This window comes from Lynx canadensis, chromosome E2 (genome assembly GCF_007474595.2).
Source record: "Lynx canadensis isolate LIC74 chromosome E2, mLynCan4.pri.v2, whole genome shotgun sequence".
Taxonomy (NCBI): domain Eukaryota; kingdom Metazoa; phylum Chordata; class Mammalia; order Carnivora; family Felidae; genus Lynx; species Lynx canadensis.
Genome location: NC_044317.1, coordinates 44,925,026 through 44,946,794, shown reverse-complemented (window position 1 = coordinate 44,946,794; position 21,769 = coordinate 44,925,026). Strand labels below are relative to the sequence as shown.

The following is a 21,769-nucleotide window of genomic DNA, read 5'->3' as shown; positions in this document are numbered from 1 at the left end:
AGTGTAATACAAAATTAGGTAAATATGAAGTCTTAAGATACAGTTTGTAATGAACTCTGATCCCTGGATACTAGCTACATGAGTTCTTACATATTTTGACCACTGCATCTAATTTTGATGACTTCATATTAATTAGGATTGTGCGTTTACAGCAAACAGTGACATTTAAGGATGTGGCTGTGGACCTCACCCAGGAGGAATGGCAGCAGCTGAAACCTGCTCAGAGGAACTTGTACCGGGATGTGATGCTAGAGAACTACAGCAACCTAGTCACAGTAGGTAAGGGTAGCTTTGCAATTTTACATAGAATTCCTTCCCATTTTTGAAATGTATGAAGATTTTAACTTGCCTTTTTTTCACATGATTGTATGTATTCATCTGCAGGGTGAAGCCTAATTACTTTGTCTCACTGTGGAAATTCCTTTCTCCTTATCCTTCACAGACCCTCAAGCCCCTAAGACTCAGCCCAAGGTGTGGATAGTTGTCTCCAGCATTAACATGCAAGTCCTTTGCTATTTCCTGTAATAGGTTATCAAGTCACCAAACCAGATGTGATCTTCAAGTTGGAACAGGAAGAGGAGCCATGGGTGATAGAGGAAGAAATGCTTGGGAGGCACTGTCCAGGTGAGTAAGCAAAAAAGCAGCTCTGAATGAGAAAGCCACACAACAATTGTTCATGGGGTTGACATCATTTCACATTTTCCAAGATTTTTTTTTCTTTAAGTGTATTTATTCTGAGGGGGAGAGAGAGAGGGTGAGAGAATCCCAAGCAGGCTCCACACTGACAGTGCATAGCTTGATGCAGGGCTCTAACTCATGAATCATGAGATCATGACTTAGCTGAAGTCAGACATTTAACCAACTGAGCCACCCAGGTGCCCCCCTTTGACTAATTTTATACATTTCCTGCTCCAGATGTTGAAATAGCAATTTCTCTAGAAATGCCTGCTTCCTTTAGTGGGAAGTGATTTGGAGACCAAAATCCGGGCACAGTGCTTGCTCATTGCTTCTAGAGCTGGACAAAGTCAGGAAAAATACGCTTTTTAGATAGAAAAAAATGTATGTGTTCATACTGATACATCCAATTCAAATTAAGGAGTATAGGGTTGTTACTTACCTTTTTTGTTTTGTTTTTGTATCTTTTATACTGAAAATATTGGCTCCTTATTGCATTAAAATATTTATTTGCTTAATCCATATATATTTCTCAACCTTGGCACTGCTGACATTTTGGCTAGATAATTCTTTGCTGTGGGGGACTATCCTATACATTGTAGGATGTTTATGTAGGGTGTAGAATGTTTAGCACCCTCTGTGGCCCTCTACTTATTAGGTGCTAGGAGTACCAATCCCCTTTCTCACCACTCCCCCAGTCATGACAGCCAAAGTCTCCAGACCTTCCAGATACTGCCAAATGTCCCTTGAGGCCCCAAACTGATCTTATATATATATATATATATATATATATATATATATATATGCAATATATATGCAATATATATTGTTATATATATATATATATAACAATTACATATTGCATATTACATATATTACATATTATATATATTGTATATATAATATATATATTATACAATATATATTAACAATATATACAGTATATACAATATATATTAACAATAATACCATTATTACTAATGATTAAAAGACTACTAAATGTAGTTTAAGATTCTTTGGTTGTATTTTTTTCTCGTTTATGATATAGTCAAACTACTGTGTTTAAAAAGTCACTTTAAAGGGACTAAGTGGCCTTAACTTGATATGTAGGTTTACTTGTTTCCATTTGTTTTCAATTTTTTTTTTTTTAATTTTTTTTTTCAACGTTTATTTATTTTTGGGACAGAGAGAGACAGAGCATGAACGGGGGAGGGGCAGAGAGAGAGGGAGACACAGAACCGGAAACAGGCTCCAGGCTCTGAGCCATCAGCCCAGAGCCCGACGCGGGGCTCGAACTCACGGACCGCGAGATCGTGACCTGGCTGAAGTCGGACGCTTAACCGACTGCGCCACCCAGGCGCCCCTATTTGTTTTCAATTTTTAAGAGTTATTTTTTTCCTCTTTTTTTAGATTTAATTTTTTTTAATTATGTAAAAATTTACATGATTCCAGTGTCAAAGCTATAAAACAAATCAGAGATGTCATGCTTCTTTCTATTCAGGATATATAAGTGAAAAGAAATCAATGTGCAGAACAGCATTTAGAATATGCTACTTTTTTTATAAAAAAGAGTGGCAGAGGCACGTGTGTTAGATATGTGTTACATGTATGTATGTGTATATACATACATGTTTAGTATATGTATAAATTAAAAGAATATAGGAATAACCTCAAAACTAATAAAAATGCTTACCTGTCAGGCAAGGGAGGAATCAGTGTTTCAGGGATAGGGTGGAATCTAGTCTTTTCTGAATATGCTGCTATTTGGTAATTTCCAATTATTATCAACTTGATATTAATGAAAGATGAGGTTTAGTACTCTTGCACCACCACTACCACTTCCCCTTTCCTTTTTCTCTGGATATAGATATATCACAATTTTTGGCTAACTTGATTTTCACTGCTTACTTTGTTCTTTTAGGTGATATATTGTTACTACTGAGCCAAGAAATGACTATTAATTACATATCCTTATATAAATTGCTGTCATTCCTAGGGTTACTATTTGCCCAATTTTTCTGTTTGCTTTGTTTTCTATATATTTTCTATATATATTTTTTCTATATATTATATATATGTTTTAATGAGACTCTCAAATCCTTGTTTAAGTAGGGAATCAATCAGTGTCATTAGTTTTTCTTATTTTGATGCATCAAAGGATAAAAAGGAAATTCCAAAAATTCTTGTAGCTAACAAATTGTTGATGCTTTTTGAGTAGGAGACTGTTGGATTAGAACCTAGGAGTTTTTTGTGGAGTTCCAAATGGCAATTGTAGAATTCCAGTTGTGTGGGTCTTTTATTTTTAATCTTCTCATCTGCTACCTGGAGGTAGATGCCAGCATTCATGAGGGACAAGCAACAGAAAAGGATTGGAGGGGCGCCTAGGTGTCTCAGTCATTAAAGTGTCTGACTTCAGCTCAGGTCATGATCTCATGGTTCGTGGGTTTGAGCCCCATGTCAGGCTTTGTGCTGACAGCTCAGAGGCTGGAGCTTGCTTCAGATTCTGTGTCTCCCTCTTTCTCTGCCCCTGCCCTGCTTGTGCTCTCTCAAAAATAAATAAACTTTATTTTATATATATATGCATATATATATGCATATATATGCATATATATATGACATACTTATATATGTAATATATTTATTATATGTTATATTTATATTATATAGGTATTATATATTTTTATTATATATATTTGTATATATAATATATAAGTATATGTTATATATATGTAATATATATATATATTTTTTTTTTTTTAAGAAAAAGGATTGGAGATATTACCATTCAACATATGCAAGTTTACATTATTCGTAGTTTTTTAGTATGAGGCTTCCTTTGCATCTGCTTTACTTGTTCCTAAGTCTAGAGCCTGTATAATTCATTTTCTCTAGGAAAAGTAAGCCTTCCTTTTCCTGATCAAGTGGTGGATACATGACCACTTCCTGTGTGGGGTGGGTAGGAGGTGGGAGGATATTGGTCACAGTTCAGTTACAGAGAAAAGAGCTCATTAGTAGCTAATTTAAGAAGGAAGGAATTTACATGAAGGTATTAAATGTCCTAGAGAACCTTTAGGAGGACTAAAGGACCAACTATCGGATAGGCTTTTTTAAAAAACAATTTTTTTAATGTTTTTATTATTTTTGAGAGACAGAGTATAAGCGGGGGAGGGGCAGAAAGAGAGGGAGACACAGAATCCAAAGCAGACTCAGGCTCTGAGCTGTCAGCACAGAGCCCCTTGCAGGGCTCAAACTCATGAACAGTGAGGTCATGACTTGAGCAGAAGTCAGAAGCTTAATTGACTGAGCCACCCAGGTGCCCCAGAATAAGCTTTTAGGAATGACTCTCAAAGTCCTATCAGAGAAGTCAGCTGTTAAGTGAGTTCCTTTCCCCACTTTGATCAAGAAATTGCTTTTCATGGGGCACCTGGCTGGTTCGGTCAGTGGAGCATGTGACTCTTGATCTCAGAGTTGTGAGTTTGAGCTCCATATTAGGAGTAAAGCTTACTTTAAAAAAAAAAAAAAAGAAGAAGAAAGAAAGAAAGAAAGAAAAAGAAATTGCTTCTGATTGAACAAGGAAAATGCCTTGACAGCTATGAGCTTCAGAACCCTACCACTTCTGTTGTAATATCATAGGTAAAATGCCCACTTTCATTACTCTTTTAATTTATTTCTGAATTTAAATGTTGTATAATTAATTTAAATCATATTCAGAACCCTATATGCAAGTGTTTCTAGGAAATGTAGTTCTAACTCACCCTCTGCAGGACGGAGAAACATAGTACCAGGTTGGAAAGATGTTACTTAAGTAAATCCATAATACTTGCCTCAGGGAGTGTAATTGCTCCCTAAGACTTTAAGTTAATCCTCTTCAGGCATCTTATCTCTGCTTTATGAGTACCTGAATCCTTTAATTTGTTCTCTTTTCCAGTGCTTTGTGGCCAAATTACTTTGTTACCTGACTTTTACATCTTAGTAGTACTTTAACTTCTTAGCCCTGCTATTAGTTATCAGTTCCCTATATGCCTTTCATTTCCATTCTTTTGTTGAAATCTCTTGTTTACCTTCTTTATACTCGTTTTTTTTTTTTTTCCGTGTGGGTTTGACCTTTAATTCTTTTACTGTCATTTTGATAGATTTTTAGGGAGAAGGGAGAAATAAACATATATATTCAATCCACTGTGTTTAACCACAAGTTTTACTTTCATCCTCTGGTCATTTTGACTCCCTATCCAGTCATTTATATATTCACCCTTTCATCTTAATTATTCTGTTCATGTTACTGATTTCTGCATTATATAAGCACACTTTTAAAATCAATCAAAGCTACTTAGGCCTATCAGTGTCAGTTTTCTCTCCATAATATTTTCTATCGGAGTTAACCCCTTAAAACTTAAAAACTAGGGACATTTGTACTTTGGATTTCTTTCATATTGGGAGACTAGAGTCAATATCAAAGACCAACTCTGTAGTAGCAAATTTCTGAAATGTTATTAATAGTATAAAGCAGAAAAATTCAAAAGTAATAATTTTTGGTCCTCCATTTTAGAAGTTTGGGAAGTTGATGAACAACAGATCAAGAAGCAACAGGAAGCACTCGTGAGGAAAGTCACATCCATCTCCAAGAAAACTCTGATTAAGGAAAATGTCATTGAATGTAAAAAAGTTACAAAAATATTTCCTTTGAACTCAGATATTATTACTTCAAGACCAAACTTCTGTGAATGTGACTCATTTGATAAAGATTTGGAACATAATTTAGACTTACTTAGTTATGATAAGGACTGTATAAGAGAGGAAAATTATGAATATAATAAATACAGGAAGCCATTTTACCCTTGCTCATCCCATGTTCTAACCCCCTTTAAGTGTAATCAGTGTGGACAAGACTTCAGTCATAGATTTGACCTCATCAGACATGAGAGAATTCATGCTGGAGAGAAACCCTACGAGTGTAAGGAATGTGGAAAAGCCTTCAGCAGGAAGGAAAATCTTATTACACATCAAAAAATTCATACTGGGGAGAAACCATATAAATGTAATGAATGTGGAAAAGCTTTCATTCAGATGTCAAACCTTATTAGACACCAGAGAATTCATACAGGGGAGAAACCTTATGCATGTAAGGATTGTTGGAAGGCCTTCAGTCAGAAATCAAATCTCATTGAACACGAGAGAATTCATACTGGAGAAAAGCCCTATGAATGTAAAGAATGCGGAAAATCCTTCAGCCAGAAGCAAAATCTTATTGAACACGAGAAAATTCATACTGGGGAGAAACCTTATGCATGTAATGAATGTGGTAGAGCCTTTTCTCGAATGTCATCTGTTACTCTACACATGAGAAGTCACACAGGGGAAAAACCCTATAAATGTAATAAATGTGGAAAAGCCTTCTCTCAATGTTCAGTGTTTATTATACATATGAGAAGTCATACAGGTGAGAAACCCTATGTATGTAGTGAATGTGGGAAAGCATTCTCTCAAAGTTCATCCCTTACTGTACATATGAGAAATCATACAGCTGAGAAACCCTATGAATGTAATGAGTGTGGAAAAGCCTTCAGCAGGAAAGAAAATCTCATTACACATCAGAAAATTCACACTGGAGAGAAACCGTATGAATGTAATGAATGTGGGAAAGCTTTTATTCAGATGTCAAACCTCATTAGACACCAGAGAATTCATACTGGTGAGAAACCTTATGCATGTGCAGTATGTGGGAAAGCCTTTAGTCAGAAATCAAATCTCACTGAACATGAGAAAATTCATACTGGAGAAAAACCTTATCATTGTAATCAATGTGGAAAAGCTTTCAGTCAGAGACAAAATCTCCTCGAACATGAAAAAATTCACACTGGAGAGAAACCATTTAAATGTAATGAATGTGGTAAAGCCTTCTCTCGAATCTCATCCCTTACTCTTCATGTGAGAAGTCATACAGGAGAGAAACCTTATGAATGTAATAAATGTGGAAAAGCCTTCTCTCAATGCTCATTACTTATTATACATATGAGAAGTCATACTGGTGAGAAACCCTTTGAATGTAATGAATGTGGGAAAGCATTCTCTCAAAGAGCATCCCTTTCTATACATAAGAGAGGTCATACAGGTGAGAAACGCCGAGTGTACTAAATGAAGGAAGGCCTTTTCTTAAATTCAACTCATGCTTTACTTAACTTTTGAAATACATTGGTGTAAACTCAAAACAACCAAGATCTTTATGGAAAAATTATAAAACTTTATTGGAGGGCATAAGACTTGAATAAATAGAAATACCATGTATAGAGATGGAAAAACTCAATATCATAAAAATGTCAGTTCTCCAAAATGAATCTATTGACCTAATATAGTACCAAACATCTAACAAGAATTTTCTAGGATCTTTACAAAATGATTCTAAAATTCATGTGAAATGGAAGTCCCTGGATTGCTGAGATGATTTTGAATAAGAACAGCAAGGACCCATCTTCTACCATATATTACACAAAAGTTATGGTCATTAAATAGTGTGTGGTATCAGAGCATGAATACATAAGCAGATTTTACAGAATAGAATGCCTAGGAATAAGTCAATGAATATATGCAAACCTGGTGTATATTATACATAACAATGACATCATGAATCAATAGAGAAATGACAGCCAATAAAATTTGTTGGAGTATTTGGTTCTCCATATTGGGGAAAATAAAACTACATGCAATCTTACAATATATAAAGAAAACAGAATTCCAAAGGATTTGAACACTGGAATGTGAAAAGCCAAACTGAAATTCTTGGGAGGAAATACAGAATGTTGTCTATGGTTTTGAGGCAGCGAATCATTTTTTTAAAAGGCAAAAGGACCCTGCAGTTCCTTTTCTGTATATTCATCATAAACAAATATGCGTAAATATATATATATACATATATATACACACACACACACACACACACACACTAAATTATGGATGAGGTAATGGATAAATAAAATGTGATATAGTCAAATAATGGAATAGTATACAGCAGTTAAAAGCAATAGACTAGATCTGTATTTTGTAACATGGATAGTTATGTAAAACAATGTTGAGTGGAAAAAAAATCAAAATCCTCAAATGAAACATTGTGTAATGACATTCATATAAATTGGAATTAAATCATAAAGAACAGAACTATGTTTTTATTATTATTGAAATATGTATGTATGTAAAATGGACTAGAAGGGTACATACCAAATTATTATTAGTATTTTCTCTGGCAGGGTATTGATCAAAGGGGACTTTTAGCTTTATTTGTAATTTTTACGGCTTAATAAAGATTGAGAGCATATAAATCTTAAAAATTAATGATTCGCAGTGGCAATATGGATGGCTTGTCTTAATGGTGTTTTTGTAGTTATTTCTCAGACCTTATGGCTTGGGGGAAGCCTGTGCCCATAGAAAAAAATGTTAGGATGGATCCATATGCCCTATCAGACACTGAGCTATTTTATCAAAAATATTTCCAGAAAATTAGTAATTGGAAGTGATAGTCCTATTTACTATACAATATGAAATTAGCATACTTTATCAATCTTATGGTTTTTTTTACATTTTAACATTTCTAAAATTGTGATTCATTTTTTTACCAATTATGTTTTAGATTTATTTATTAAAATTTTGAAAATCAGATGGGAGTATGATAAATCAAGTATGATTTTATTTACTATTTTAGGGCACTATGGTCTACTAATGATTCCTTCTCTCAATATATCTTGCATTATTTGGCAACAGGTTTGTTGGATTCATAGCTAACTAATTAGTAATATATTTAGAGTCAATATGGAGAAAATAACATTTTCCTGAGAATTGACTCTGTGACCAGTTTTCTTGCCCTGTAGGTTTCCATAAAACCAGGACAAACATTAATATCATAGGTAATCATTACAACATTTTGGAATGAGAAAGCCTTTTATTTTCTTGAGATGGCCATAAACAATCATGTAACATTGCTTCACTCTTAACCTACAGATTATTTTATTCCTTTCATAACCCTTGATTTATATGACCTATCTTATTTTGGTTGGAAATGGTAGCGGTCTAGACCCTGAACAGTAAAAACATAGTTCCTATAAAAGGATTTCATTCTCTATAATCTATAATAATATATGAACCACCCCTTAAGGTAAATGTTTTGTTATGCCATCTCACAATATAACTAATGCACAGAAAATCATTGGTGCCTTTTTAAAAGGGAGATTAGAATAGGAGCTATTAAAAGTGAACTTTAGCATTGAATGCTTGAATATTAACTATATTTGTTCGAGGGTGATTTCACAAAAGAAAACCTCAAACTAAAGTAGTGATATACAAACATGACCGTATCACTTTTGACTTTTATTAGCTACTTTTAAAGATTGACACTGACTTACATTTGTAAATTGCAGGGACCAATTTTCATGAAAACAACAATTTACCAAAATTTAAGTATCTAAAGGAGTATTGTCATTTCAGAGTCTCTTCTTCATTCCTTTTTTTTTTTTTCCTTTTTTTAAGTGTTTATTTTTGAGAGACGGAGCACAAGCAGGGGAGGGGCAGAGAGAGAGGGAGACACAGAATCCGAAGCAGCTCCAGGCTCTGAGCTGTCAGCACAGAGGCGGGGCTTGAACACACAAACCATGAGATCCTGACCTGAGCTGAAGTTAAACGTTTAACTGACTGAGCCACCCAGGCACTCCCATAGTCTCTTCTTTAGTAGGTTTTATGCTAAGTCCAGTTTTGCCAGCATACCTAATTTTTGTAGACTTGTTTTTTAAAAAATAGTTTTCAAAGTTCATGTGTTATCTACATAACAAAACCTGTGTTTGAGGAGTATGTGCAGAAATTAGAACCCTTGTGCATTTTTAACAGGAATGTAAAATGGTATAGCTGCTGAGGAAAACAGTTTAGCAGTTCCTCAAAAAATTACCATATGATTCTGCATTTCTCTACCTAAGTATATATCCAGAAGAATTGAAAGCAGGGGTTCAAACTGATCCTTGTACACTAGTGTTCATAGTGGCATATTCAGAATAGCCCAAAAATGGAAACAATCCAAGTGTCCAGCAATAGATGAACAGATAAACAAAATGTGGGATATACAAAAAGTGGAATATTATGCAGCCATGCAAAAGAAATTTGGATACATACTACGACGTAACTGAACCTTGGAAAAGTATGATTCCCATGTACATAAGGTAACTAGAATAGGTAAATTCATACAGGAAGTATGATAGAGATTACTGGAATAAAGGAGGAAGAAATGGAGAATTATTGTTTAATGGGTACATTGGTTCTGTTTCAGATGAGAAAATTCTGGAAATAGTGATGATTATAAAACACTATGAATATACTTAATGCCACTTAATTGTACAGGTAAAATTGTTAAAATGTTAAGTTTTATGTTATTAATGTTTTAACACATATGCACATGCACAAGTTTAGAAATACCCAATTTTTTAATGCCAACATCTGAACTATTTTAGAGTCATTCTCTATTGATAACTTTTTCTCTTGATTCTTTCTTACCTTTCCTATATTTTTGCTTATCTACTAATTTTGATTGTATACTGAACCTTGTGAATATGTTGTAGAGATTATGAATTTTGTTATAATTTTCTGGAGAATGTTGTCTTTGTCCTAAAAACAGCTACATTGGCTGGATTTAAAATCCAGCAATATGGGGCGCCTGGGTGGTGCAGTCGGTTAAGCGTCCGACTTCAGCCAGGTCACGATCTCGCGGTCCGTGAGTTCGAGCCCCGCGTCGGGCTCTGGGCTGATGGCTCGGAGCCTGGAGCCTGTTTCCGATTCTGTGTCTCCCTCTCTCTCTGCCCCTCCCCCGTTCATGCTCTGTCTCTCTCTGTCCCCAAAAAAATAAATAAACGTTGAAAAAAAATTTAAAAAAATCCAGCAATAGCTGAAATATCTGCTTCATTCTTTACATCTTCTAGCTATTGATTTCTATAGGCTCTTTGGAGTTTACATAAATTTGTGAAGTTCAGGCATCAGCCAAAGATTTGGACAGAATTTATAAGTAGATGTTGAATCTCCTCTCTGTAGCTCCTCCTTTCTGGAATTTAACTTTATTTTTAAAGAGTTTTTAAAACAGCCTGAAACTTCATCCTCCAACTTCTCAGGACAATAATACTGTGGCTCTCTATTTGAGTTTAGCTACCCCATACCACAGAGGCTGGAAAGTTCCATTACATGATAACCTGTATAAAAATTAATGTCTCACAGTATACTTTTCTTTTTTTCAAAGGTCAACTTCCCTTCAATTTTTTTGCCTGTTTTTGGTTGTTCCCCAATGCTTTCACATTGTGTGTGTGCGTGTGTGTGTATAAAGTATATATAGTCCAGAGCTGATTATCTTTTTTTTTTGCAGTCCATGAAACATTTTATTTTGAATTAATATTTATGTATTTATTTTTAATTTTATCTTCAAGTTGGCTAACATACAGTGTACTCTTAGCTTCAGGAGTTGATTCCAGGGATTCATCACTTAACATATAACACCCAGTGCTCATCCCAACAAGTGCCCTCCTTAATGTCCATCACCCATTTTCCCCACCCTCCCACCCCAAACCCCCATCAACTCTCAGTTTGTTCTCCCTATTTATGGTTTTCCTCCCTCTCTGTTTTTATCTTAGTTTTCCTACCCTTCCCCTATGATCATCTGTTAAGTTTCTGAAATTCCACATATGAGTGAAATCATATGATATCTTTTTCTGACTTATTTCGCTTAGCATAATACCCTCCAGTTCATCCACATTGTTGCAAATGGCAAGATTTCATTCTTTTTCATCACCGAGTACTATTCTCTTGTGTATGTATATATATATATATATATATATATATATATATATATATATATACCACATCTTTTTACCCCACTCATCAGTTGATGGTCATTTGGACTCTTTCCATAATTTGGCTATTGTTGATAGCACTGCTATAAACATTGGGGTGCATATGCCCCTTCAAATCAGCACTCCTGTATCCTTTGGATAAATTCCTAGTAGTGCAATTGCTGGGTCATAGAGTGATTCTATTTTTAATTTTTTGAGGAACCTCCATATTGTCTTCCAGAGTGGCTGCACCAGTTTGCATTCCCACCAACAGTACAAAAAGGTTCCCCTTTCTTCATATGCTCACCAACATCTGTTGTTTCCTGAGTCGTTAATTTTAGCAGTTTTTAACTGCTAATTTTAACCTTGACCAGCGTGAGGTGGTATCTCAGTGTGGTTTTGATTTGTATTTCTCTAAAGATGAGTGATGTTGAGTATCTTTTCCTGCGTCTGTTTGCCATTTGGATGTGTTCTTTGGAAAAGTGTCTATTCATGTCTTCTGCCCATTTCTTCACTGGATTATTTGTTTTTACGGTGTTGAGTTTGGTAAATTCTTTATAGATTTTTGATACTAACCCTTTATCCAATATGTCATTTGCAAATATCTTCTCCCATTCTGTCAGTTGCCTTTTAGTTTTGTTTGATTGTTTCCTTTGCTGGGCAGAAGCTTTTGATTTTTTTTTTTTTAATTTTTGATGCTTATTTTTTGGGAGACAGAGTGTGAGCAGGGGAGGGGCAGAGAGAGAGGGAGACACAGAATCTGAAGCAGGCTCCAGGCTCCGAACTGTCAGCATAGACCCCGATGTGGGGCTCGAACTCATGAACCGTGAGTTCATGGCCTGAGCTAAAGTTGGACGCTTAACCAACTGAGCTGCCCAGGCACCTCTGAAACTTTTTACCTTGATGAGATCCCAATACTTAATTTTTGCTTTTATTTCTCCTGCCATTGGAGCCATGTCAAGTAAGAAGTTGCTGCAGCCGAGGTCAAAGAGGTTGGTACCTGTTTTCTCCTATAGGATTTTGATGGTTTCCTGTCTCACATTTAGGTCTTTCATCCATTTTGAATTTATTTTTGTGTATGGTGTAAAAAAAGTGGTCAAGTTTCATTCTTCTGCATGTTGCTGTCCAGTTCTCTGAGCACCATTTGCTAAACAGACTGTCTTTTTTCCATTGGATACTCTTTCCTGCTTTGTTGAAGATTAGTTGGCCATAAATTTGTGGGTCCATTTCTGGGTTCTCTATTCTATTTCATTGATCTTTGTGTCTGTTTTTGTGCCAATACCATACTGTCTTGATGATTACAGCTTTGTTAATACAGGCTAAAGTCCAGAATTGTGATGCCTCCAGCTTTGGTTTTCTTTTTCAACATTACTTTGGTTATGTGGGGTCTTTCGTGGTTCCATAAAAATTTTAGGATTGTTTGTACTAGCTCTGTGAAGAATGCTGGTGCCATTTTTATTGGGATTGCATTGAATGTGTAGATTGCTTTGGGTAGCATTGACATTTTAACAATATTTGTTCTTCTAGCCCATGAGCATTTTCCATTTCTTTGTGACTTCTTCCATTTCTTTCATAAGCTTTCTATAGTTTTTAGCATACAGATCTTTTACCAAAGTTTATTATCTTTTATGGATTAATCTGAAATAAGGCCATTTGTCACTACAAAAAGTGGAAATAGAAGATGACATTTGAGTAGAGAACTGAAGGAGGTGAGGGAATAAGTCATGGGGAATTTTAGATAAAGAACACTTAACTATAGAGAACAGAATCTTTAAAGACCCTTCAGTGAGAGCATGCCTGATATATTCAAGTACTGATAAGGAGTAGGACTTTGGTTAGAGTAAATTAAGAAGAGAGTAGTAATTGATAAAATTTAGAAAGAGATTGAGAGCCAGATTAAGTAGTGCCTTAAAGATGAGTCTAGGAAGGAGTTTAGGTTTTGTTTTGTTTTTTTTTTTAATTTTTTTTTCAACGTTTTTTATTTATTTTTTTGGGGACAGAGAGAAACAGAGCATGAAAGGGGGAGGGGCAGAGAGAGAGGGAGACACAGCATCGGAAACAGGCTCCAGGCTCCGAGCCATCAGCCCAGAGCCTGACGCGGGGCTCGAACTCACAGACCGCGAGATCGTGACCTGGCTGAAGTCGGACGCTTAACCGACTGCGCCACCCAGGCGCCCCTAGGTTTTGTTTTGTAATAACTGTAAGACCATTGGAAGGCTTTAAGCAAAAGATTAACACAATCTGACTTAAGTTTTAAAAGAATTGTCTTATAGGACCTAATTATAATAAAGGAGCAAGTGTGGAACCAGAGATACAAATCAAGAGGCCTCAGATAAAAGTTACTTAGATCTGTGTGATAGTGGTTGATGTATTGAGAAGTAGTAAATTTCTTGAGACATTTTCAAGGTAGAGCTGTAAAGACTTGGCTGATAGGTTTGATGCGGTTCATTAGACGAAGAGAAGAATCAAAGCTATTGCCAAGATCTTTGGCCTGATCAACTTGAAAGATGTAATGTCCATCTGTTGAGACGGAAAATCTGTTGTACCAGCTGTTTTGTGGGTCTAAATGAACAAGGGGATATGCCTAGATTTCCAAGCACAGAATCCTACTAGACAGATATATGGATACGGAATCCAGAAGATAAGGATGACTAGAGATATACTTTCATGAGTTGTTAGGATATTAATTGTACTTAAAACCAATGGACTGGATGAGAAGAGATCTAAGGACTGACCTCAGGGAGGGGGGTGGTGTGTGTGGCAGAATTCCAGCATTTAGAGATCAGAGAAGCAAAGAGGAAGCAGCATAGGTGACAAGAAAGTAGACCTAGGGAATTAGGAGAAAACCAAAAAAGGGTCATATACTGGAGGCAAAGTGAATAAAAAGTGTTTTAAAAAGGGGGAAGTAATGAACTTTATCAAATTTTGCTAATTGGTCAAATAAAAAGAAGACTGAGAAACTGATCATTCAGTTATTTAGCAGTGTTAAAGTCATTGGTGACCTTGACAAAAGTAGTTTAAGTGGCAGTAAGTAAAATTCTGAGAATGAAGAGAGGAAACAGAGGTAAAATGACTATAGTGATGGGAGATTTTACAATTGTTCTAAGTGACTGATCAAGCAGACAGGTTATTAAGCTTATAGATAATTTGAATAGCACAGTTAATGAATTTTACCTACTGGGACATATCTAGCACATGCAGCTGGCAACTTTCAAAATATACATTCTTTCCAAGCAAACCTGGAGCATTTATGGAAGTTGATAATAAAGTATCAATTTCATTGATGTAGAATTTAAGAAACAAAACAAAGAAAAAAAAAACCCAGACTCTTAAATACAGAGAACAAACTGGTAGTTGCCAGAGGAAAGGGGGAGGGGGGGTGAAATAAAGGGGATTAAGAGTACAGTTATGGCGATGAGCACTGAGTAAGGTATAGAATTGTTGAATCTTATTGCACACTTGAAACTAATGTAACACTGTTAATTAGACTTCAATGAAAAAAAAAGCAAGTATCAACCAAATATCAGTAGATGATATCTTAAACTGCACTCATCACATTGCAGTTAAACCACACATCAGTTACAAAATGCATAGGTACTCTCAGTGATCAGAAAACAGGAAAGTTATCAAAGACTACTGGGGTCATTTTAAAAGACACAGGAATCATCTTCAAAGGACTCTTACTGACCAAACATAAGACAGTGTTTTTTAATACTTACTTGTTTTTGAGAAAGGAAGAGACAGAGACAGGGAGAGAGGAAGACAGAGGATCCAATGCAGGCTCTGCACTGTCAGCGCAGAGCCCGATGTGGGACTTGAACCCATGAACCATGAGATCATAACCTGAGCTGAGATCAACCTTAACCAACAGAGCTATCCAGGGCCCCAAAGATAAGACAATTTTAACAAGAAAAAGACTAACAACTACAGATGATTGAAATATAGCAATTTGTGAAAATCCATAAGATCAACTGTCTGCAGGAAAGCAAGATATCAAAACTCATTTTTTTGGGGGGGCACGTGGGTGGCACAGTTGGTTGAGCATTGACTTCAGCTTGGGTCATGATCTCACCATTTTTTAATTCAAGCCCCACATCAGGCTCACTTGTCAGTGCGGAGCCCACTTCAGATCCTATGTCTGCCTCTCGCTGACCCTCCCCTGCTTCTGTGCTCTCTCAAAAAGGAATAAACATTAAAAAAACCTTTATATATAAAACCTTTATATATAAAAACCTTTATACTATATATATATAGTACCAACTTCTTATATGAAAAGCATGATAATTAGGGGCGCCTGGGTTGCTCAGTTGGTGGAGCATCTGACTCTTGATTTTGGCTCAGGTCATGATCCCAGGGTCATGAGATCTAGCCCCATATTCTCTCTTTCTCTCCCTCTGCCCCTTTCCCCTGCTTGTACTCTCTCTTAAAAAAATAAAAATAAAAACATAATTAAAGAGAATTAAAATTTTATTTTGCTTTCTCCATATGAATTGTATTTCATAGTACCAAATAGTCCTAGTAAAGGTATAAAATAGCTAAATAATTTATAAAGAAAAGTTCTATACAGAATAGTTCTAGTTAACAATTGTAAGAAGAATGCTAGAATTAGAAAAATCAACATTTTACAACCTCAATGAAGTAACTGATTCAAGCGGTAAGTATCAATGAATACTAAAACCCTAAATAAAGGGTGATTGAGAAATGGGTAGTTTTAGGATACCAACGTGTCACCCTATATAAAATACAACTTTTTTTTTTAAGTTATTAGAATATCACCCTGATGATTTTTTTAAACTTTATTTATTTTGAGAGAAAGAGCATGAGCAGGGGAGGAGCAGAGAGAGAGGGAGACAGAGAATTACAAGCAGGCTCCATGCTGTCAGTGCAGAGCCTGACGTGGGGCTTGATTCCACAAACCATGAGATCATGAACTGAGCTGAAATCAAGAGCTGGCCGCTAAACCGACTGAGCCACCCAGGCACCCCTAAAATATAACTTTAAAGTGGAAAGATCAGGGGCGCCTGGGTGGGTCAGTTGGTTAGGCATCAGACTTCAGCTTAGGTCATGATCCCCCCAGTTGTGGGTTGGAGCCCGACACTGGGCTCTGTGCTGACAGCTCAGAGCCTGGAGCCTGCTTTGGATTCTCTGTCTCTGTCTCTCCCTACCCCTGCCCCAGTCGCACTGTGTGTCTATCTCTCAAAAATAAATAAACATTAAAAAGTTTTTTAATTTTAAGTGGAAAGATCAGTTTCATCACTGGTCAATCTCAGCCTCAAAGTAGGACAACTAAATATTATGTGCTAATTGATGTTATACAGCATAAAGACAGAGCCAATAATTTTTAAAATCTAATCAAATGTTTAATTTCATTTACTAACAATACCCATAAAATGTAGAGAAAAAGATCAGTAATGTGAAACAGAAGCAATCAGGCAAGTTGCATTTTCTTCAGGACAACTAACCTGTTTAATTAAAGCAATGGCGTGAAAACAAAGGAATATTCTAGATTAAGAGAGACAACAGTCAATGCATGGACCCTCTTTAGATTCTTTTCTGATGAAAACAATGGCAAAAAAGATATCTGGGAGTGTAGTTGTAACACTGCATTTTTCTGATAACTAATGATGTGGAATATCTTTTTGTATATTATAGGCCATTTAGGTATCTTCATTTGTGAAGTGCCTATTGTATATTGTCCACATATTTACTGGCTTGTATGTCTTTATTAATTTGTGGATATATGTTCTGGATATATATTCTTTGCCAGAGATATGAATTATTTCTCCCACTAGCTTGACTTTTTACTTTTTTAAAGGTATCGCTTAATGAATAGAATTTCTTAAATCTTAGGGACATCTAATTTATCAGTGTTTTTTTCTTTTATGGTCAGTGTTTCTTGTATCAATTTTAAAAATCCTTGCCATACCACGGGGCACCTGGGTGGCTCAGTTGGTTGAGCATCCAACTTTGGCTCAGGTCATGATCTTGTGGTCTGTGAGTTCCAGCCCCACATGAGCTGTCAGCACAGAGCCTGGGCCCTGCTTCAGATTCTGTGTCTCCCTGTCTCTCTGCCCCTCTCCCCTCATTCTCTGTGTCTCTCTCAAAAATAAATAAACATTAAATTAAAAAAAACATCCTTGCCGTACCAATATCATAAAGACATTTCCCTATGTTTTCTTCCAGAAACTTTGTTTTACCTTGTACATATAGGTCTGCTATTGGTTTTGAATTATTATGTATAATTTGAACTAAGGATCAAGGTTCATTTTTTTCCTCACATAGATATCCAGTTGACTTAGCACTATGCAATGAAAAGACCATTATTTAACTATTGAAATTCAGTGGCTTCTTTGTCATAAACCTGGTGTCTAAAAATGTTCAGTCTATTTTCGGACTTTCTGTTCTGTCCTATTATCTACTTACTTATCTTTGCACCAAACTACAGATTTGTTTACTGTGACTTTATATTATTTATTTATTTTCTTATTAAAAAAAATTTTTTTAATGTTTGAGAGAGACAGAGAGAGACAGAGTGAGTAGGGGAGGGGCAGAGAGAGACATAGAGTCTGAAGCAAGCACCAGACTCTAAGCTGTCAGTACAGGGCCTGATGCAGGGCTTGAACTTCAGGAAACTGTGAGATCATGACCTGAGCCGAAGTTGGACACTTAACTGACTGAGCAACCCAGACTTCCCCAACTGTGACTTTAACACAAGTCTTGATATCTGGAAATGTAAATCCTTCAGCTTCTTCACATTTCCTTAGTGATACAGATCCTTTGCATTTCTGCATATATTTTGGAATTGGCCTGACATTTTCCACAAAAAATTGTGCTGAAATTTTTGGGGGGATTACATTTAATTTATTTATTAATTTACATGAAAATTGAACAATCTTAGAATCTTAGAATCTTAATCTTAGAATCCATGAATATGGTAAATCTTAGAATCCATGAATATGGTAAATCTAGGCCGCCATTCATTCCAGTACACTTGGAGACAACAGGCCAGTGAGGAAAGAAGGAACAGTTTAATCGGGAGCTGGAAAATTTGTTTTTTTTATTTGGCAAAAAGATGAGATCTAACCTTCAACAATACTCAAAAATAAAGCCATATAGATGAAGGATTTTAATGTTAAAACTTAAAACACTGGTAAAAAAAATATATATATATAGTTGAATACCTTTTAGACATTGAGGTAAGAAAATATTTCTTAAAATAAAACACACAAATTGTTGATTAAAAATGAAACAATTTATATATTTGGCCATTGTAAGTGTTCAGTCACCATCAAATGAAATTTTAAAACAAAAAAAAAGTTATAAATTAGGAAAAGACATATGCCATACACATAACTAATAAAGAATTGATATCAAGAGTATATATACTTTGGGGGATCCTGGGTGGCTCAGTCAGTTGGGTGTCCGACTTTGGCTCAGGTCATGATCTCATGGTTTGTGACTTCAGGCCCTGCATCTGGCTCTGTGCTAATGGCGTGGAGCCTGGAGCCTGCTTCGGATTCTGTATTTCCTTCTCTCTCTGCCCCTTTCCTATTTGCACTCTCTTTCTCTCTCAAAAAATAAACATTAAAAATAAAAAAAGAGAATATATATATTTCAAACATTTCTAAAATCAGTAAGAAAAGCAAGGAGACACTGAGTGGCTCAGTCAGTTGAGTATCTGACTCTTGATTTTGGCTGAGGTCATGATGTCATGGTTCATGGGATCAAGTCCCTAGTCGGACTCTGTACTGATAATGTCATGGTTCATGGGATCAAGTCCCTCGCCGGACTCTGTACTGATAGCACAGAGCCTGCTTGGGGTTTTCTCTCTCCCTCTCTTTCTGCCCCTTCCCCATTCACATGCACTCTCTTTCAAAATAAATACATAAACTTTAAAAAATATACAAATAAAAATAAAATCAGTAAGAAAAGTAAAACAACCCAATAGGAATATTGACAGGAAACATAAACAAGCATTTCAAAAAAGAAAGTATGAGATCAATAAATATATGAAGAGAGATTCAATGTAATTAAGGATAGGAGAAATGCAAGTTCAAAAGCACAACAAAATATCATTTTACATCCTCCCAATTAGGAAATTTAGAGTCTAACAATAATGTATCAGTCAAGGCCTTTCAAGAAATAGATATCACTCAAACTGGGTAAGTTGAGTAGCGATTATTAAAGGAACTATTTATAAAAATGTGGACAGTAATAGAGAAACCACAATATCCTGAGACAGAGATCCATTATTACCCTAAGCGTGAGAGGAGTCAGGGGAAGAGACTACCAGAACCCCAAAATAGAGAGGGCTATGTGGAAGGGATGCTTGTCAGGAGCTGAGACTTTTAGCTGAGGGACATAGTCAATACCACACTTCTACAAGGGCAAAAAGGAGGTGGGGAGATAAATGCCTCATTCACTCTTCTCTCTCTCTCTCTCTCTCTCTCTCTCTCTCTCTCTCATCTCCTGGTAGGCAGATGGATGCAACTAGAAACTACAAAAAACAAGGTACAAATTAGGAAAGTATATTTGTTATATACATACCTGACATTGATGAAATCCATACAAGTCAGCCTCTGGGGCATAGAGTAGGGTGAAAAGGGTACAGAATTGATGGGGAGGGGCAAACAGAAGCTATTCAATACAAATACCAAGTGTTGGAGAGGATGCGTGTTCCCAAGTTCAGTTGTTAATTACTTGTAGGAACTTAAATGAGTAGGCCATCTTGTAAAATATTTCGTTTTATCTTCTGTGGTTGAACATTTACATGCCCAGGAACTCCATTCCTAGGAATACACCCAAGATAAGCTCTTACACATGAACACCAGGAGACATATACAAGAATGTACATTGTTGCACTGCTCTCAACAGCCAAAACACAGAAATAACCCAGATGTCCATCAACTGGAGAAAGTGCTTTGTTCTCACAATGGAATTAATTATATAGCAGTCAAAATGAATGGCAATGTCACACAACAGTACAGAAAATCTTATGATAATGTTAGAAAAGATTCCAAAGATTACATATAATTAACCTTTTTATAAAGTAAAAAATAATTTGATAAAAATATACTTTTTAGCAAAACATATAAATGCAGTAAAACTACATAGAAGCAAAGCAAGGGACTAATGAACACAGGATTCAGGATGATATTTGCTCCATTTGGAGAGGAAGGGGTAAGGGTGAGGTTATATATAATAACATATAGGTTATTATCAAAGTTAAAGATAATATGCTGGGTGGTGGGTTCATGAGTACTATAACATTATTTAAAATAAATAACTTTGTTGATCAGTTTAGGACAAATTATGATGTTATGAAAAATGACTCCAAAAGCCTAGGGACTTACAACAACAAGGAATTATTTCTCATATCCATGTCCATTGTAAGTTGGCAGCTGTTCTGTTCCATACCACCTTTATTCCAGGACCTAGGTTGAAGAAGCAGCACTTACACAGAACATTAAAGTCTTGTGGCAGAGAGAAAAAAGAGATGGTGAAACCATTCAACAGCTCTTAAAGCTTCTGCTTTGAAATGGCTATGTCACTTTTATACATTGCCATGCCTGATATCAATGGATAGGAAATATAATCTTGATATTATTTTATAATATCAAAATCTAGTACACTAACCAGCTAAGTAACCTAATGTAGAAGTGCTGTTATTTATATCACTTATATGCACCTGAGGGGCACCTGGCTGGCTCAGTCAGTGGAGTATCCAACTCCTGATCTTGGCTTTGTGAGTTCAAGCCCCACGTTGAGTGCAGAGATTACTTAAAATAAAATCTTTAAAAAAAAAAAAAGCCAAAACCCTATGTGCACCTGAGGTAAAAGAATCAAACAAAACCCAGCAAAACCAAAGATAAAGTTAGGAGGCATGGATCAGGTACCTATATTTCTTTTCAATAGAATTGCATTACATATAATTCTCAAGTCCAAATGATGTCCTAAAACTTGACTTAATGATCTCAAAAAGAAGCAGCTCTGGGAAAAAAAAAAAAAAACAAGCATAATCACATACTTCCTAAGCCTATGATTAAGATATAATATCTGTAAAGTCAGAAGTTTCAGATGAAATTCTGATGCAAGAGTACTGTTAGTTGTCCTATGATTTTCAAAGGATAAATTGGAAGTCTCCATTTCTATATGGACTATACGCCAAGAATTACTAGGAAGGGTTTGCAGGGTTTTGCTAAAGTAAGAAGAATGGGTACATGCTTTATTTAATCATGTTATATCAAACTTTC

The 21,769-nt window shown here is 35.7% G+C and overlaps 1 protein-coding gene across 9 annotated transcripts in view; it reads left to right on the top strand.

Annotated features, from left to right (window-relative positions):
• The window catches only part of ZNF568 (zinc finger protein 568), a 153,384-nt gene that overhangs the window by 100,799 nt on the left and 30,816 nt on the right, over positions 1-21,769 (top strand). For 8 of the 9 annotated variants that reach the window (XM_036064239.1, XM_036064240.1, XM_036064242.1 and 5 more), the window contains 3 exons: positions 153-279; positions 529-624; positions 5,222-7,998. In XM_036064239.1, the coding sequence (XP_035920132.1) occupies positions 153-279; positions 529-624; positions 5,222-6,807 (1,809 nt within the window). In that variant the 3' untranslated portion in view covers positions 6,808-7,998. Of the gene's footprint in view, positions 1-152; positions 280-528; positions 625-5,221; positions 7,999-9,540; positions 9,553-21,769 lie in introns of those variants that run through there. The other variant, XM_036064246.1, reaches the window with a different exon arrangement.